This window comes from Spinacia oleracea, chromosome 4 (assembly GCF_020520425.1).
Source record: "Spinacia oleracea cultivar Varoflay chromosome 4, BTI_SOV_V1, whole genome shotgun sequence".
Taxonomy (NCBI): domain Eukaryota; kingdom Viridiplantae; phylum Streptophyta; class Magnoliopsida; order Caryophyllales; family Amaranthaceae; genus Spinacia; species Spinacia oleracea.
Window position 1 is genome coordinate 94,158,292 of NC_079490.1, and position 1,790 is coordinate 94,160,081.

General features: G+C 45.5%; 1 protein-coding gene across 1 annotated transcript; it reads left to right on the forward strand.

The window, feature by feature from the left end:
* Nucleotides 1-304: 304 nt before the first annotated feature.
* LOC110799360 (uncharacterized) lies at nt 305-1,561 on the forward strand. The gene is made up of 2 exons (XM_022004612.1): nt 305-446; nt 558-1,561. The coding sequence occupies exons 1-2, from the start codon at nt 305-307 to the stop codon at nt 1,559-1,561; spliced, it is 1,146 nt and encodes a 381-aa protein (XP_021860304.1).
* Nucleotides 1,562-1,790: the final 229 nt, after the last annotated feature.

Sequence of the window (1,790 nt, forward strand, 5' to 3'; positions counted from 1 at the left end):
CCTTAAAGGAGTAGCATCCAAATGGTTTGAACAGCTGCCCCCAAGATCAATTGCTTCCTTTAACAAGCTGCAAACCTTATTTTTCACCAGGTTCATGGCATATAAGGAAGAAGGGAAAACAAGCATGCACTTGGGACACATTCAACAAGGGAAAGACGAGTCTTTGTGAAGCTATGTTAAACGTTTCAATCTGGAAGCAGGAAAGATCCCAGATCTGCCTAATGGCGTCTACTTCTAGAATTTTATCAAAGGCCTGAAGAAGGGATCATTCAAGTTTGACTTGGTTAAGAAAAGCGTGCGAACGATGGCAGAAGTCTTGGACGAGGCCGAAGCCTTTATTCATGCAACAGAGATATGCAGTGGGTCAAAGGATGGAAAGGCTGGAGAGGCGACAGACTCCTCGGGGAAGAAAGAGAAGATGGACAGGAAAGTCCCACGAGTAAATGGTACTTAGGCTCTTTCGAAAGAACACGATACCAATTCTCCCGGGTAAAAGAGAGGACGGCCGCAAGAGAGAGAATATTTTGGATACAATACAGACCTTCTCACAATCCTAGTGGACGTAGGGACCAGGTTCGACCTTGAACGACCCTTTCCAATGAAGTCTCCTGCTGAAAGTCGAGATCCTAAGCTGTATTGCGAGTTCCACGAAGATATAGGTCATGACACCAAGGATTGCAGAAGCCTGAAGAGAGCCCTGGATGGCCTAGCTTCCAAGGGGCACCTGAAGAACTATCTGCAAAGAAGCACTCACGACACGGGAAAAAACCAGTACAAGAAAAACAAGTCACCTGTCTCTGCTACAGAAGAAAATCACAGCAAAGGGGGATTTGTATCCGTCATATCAGGAGGACCAGCTGCTGGAGGACCCACCATGAGGGGACAGAAAGATTATGCCCGCCGTCTAGGTCAAGTAAAGTTATCGGGGAAGTCACCAGTGGACCCATTCCCTCGGATAGAAATATGTGAATCAGATGGAGGACGTGTAGCCACTCCGCATGACGACCCTCTCGTGGTCGAGATCAAAATATCTAACATGAGAGTAAAGCGCATCTTGATAGATACAAGAAGTTCATCGGATATAATGAGCATGGAGTTCCTAAGCCGCCTAGCTCATGACCCTAAGACCATCGAGAGCATCCACTACCCTATCATTGGCTTTGGAGGAAGCATCATACACCCGGTGGGCGTCATCAACTTGCCAGTACGGATAGGAGGACGTAAGGATGGACAAAAGATGGGTGTGGACTTCCTAATCGTCAAAGACTTGACGGCTTACAATGTCATTTTGCGACGTCCCACTTTGAACAAGATAAAAGTAGTGGTCGTCACCCATCTCATACTCCTGAAGTATGTGTGTGACGAGAGAGCAATCGGGACTATACATGGATATCAACAGCAAGCAAGAGACTGCTACGTCACAACTCTTAACTCGTCAGCATGGAGGAAAGACCCAGCCGGGATCAAAGGCAAGAGAAAGTATGAAGAAGAACCACCAACAGCCAGCGAGAGTATCCCAGTTAAGATAGAGAAAAGTGGCTACGGAATAGAATTCCAATAGACTAGTCAGAGTACTTTATGTAATGTGCGCCTACAAAACGGCCTAACAATTATGTAAGAGCCAACAAAACGGCATGTAATGTGCGCCTACCAAACGGCCAATCTACTTTTGCTGCTTAGCTAAATATGAACTCTATGATAATATTCTTCCTATCAAAACTCTGATACTCTTATTATCATTATGACCTAACAAGCCACACGTCGCACAAAGAACTCTAAATCATATAAAA

Excerpts from the sequence above, each read along its gene's own strand:
- LOC110799360 (XM_022004612.1), top strand. The coding sequence starts at position 305 with ATGGCAGAAGTCTTGGACGAGGCCGAAGCCTTTATTCATGCAACAGAG. Across the intron at positions 447-557 it reads GAAAGTCCCACGAGTAAATG|TGGACGTAGGGACCAGGTTC; the intron begins GTACTTAGGCTC and ends TCACAATCCTAG.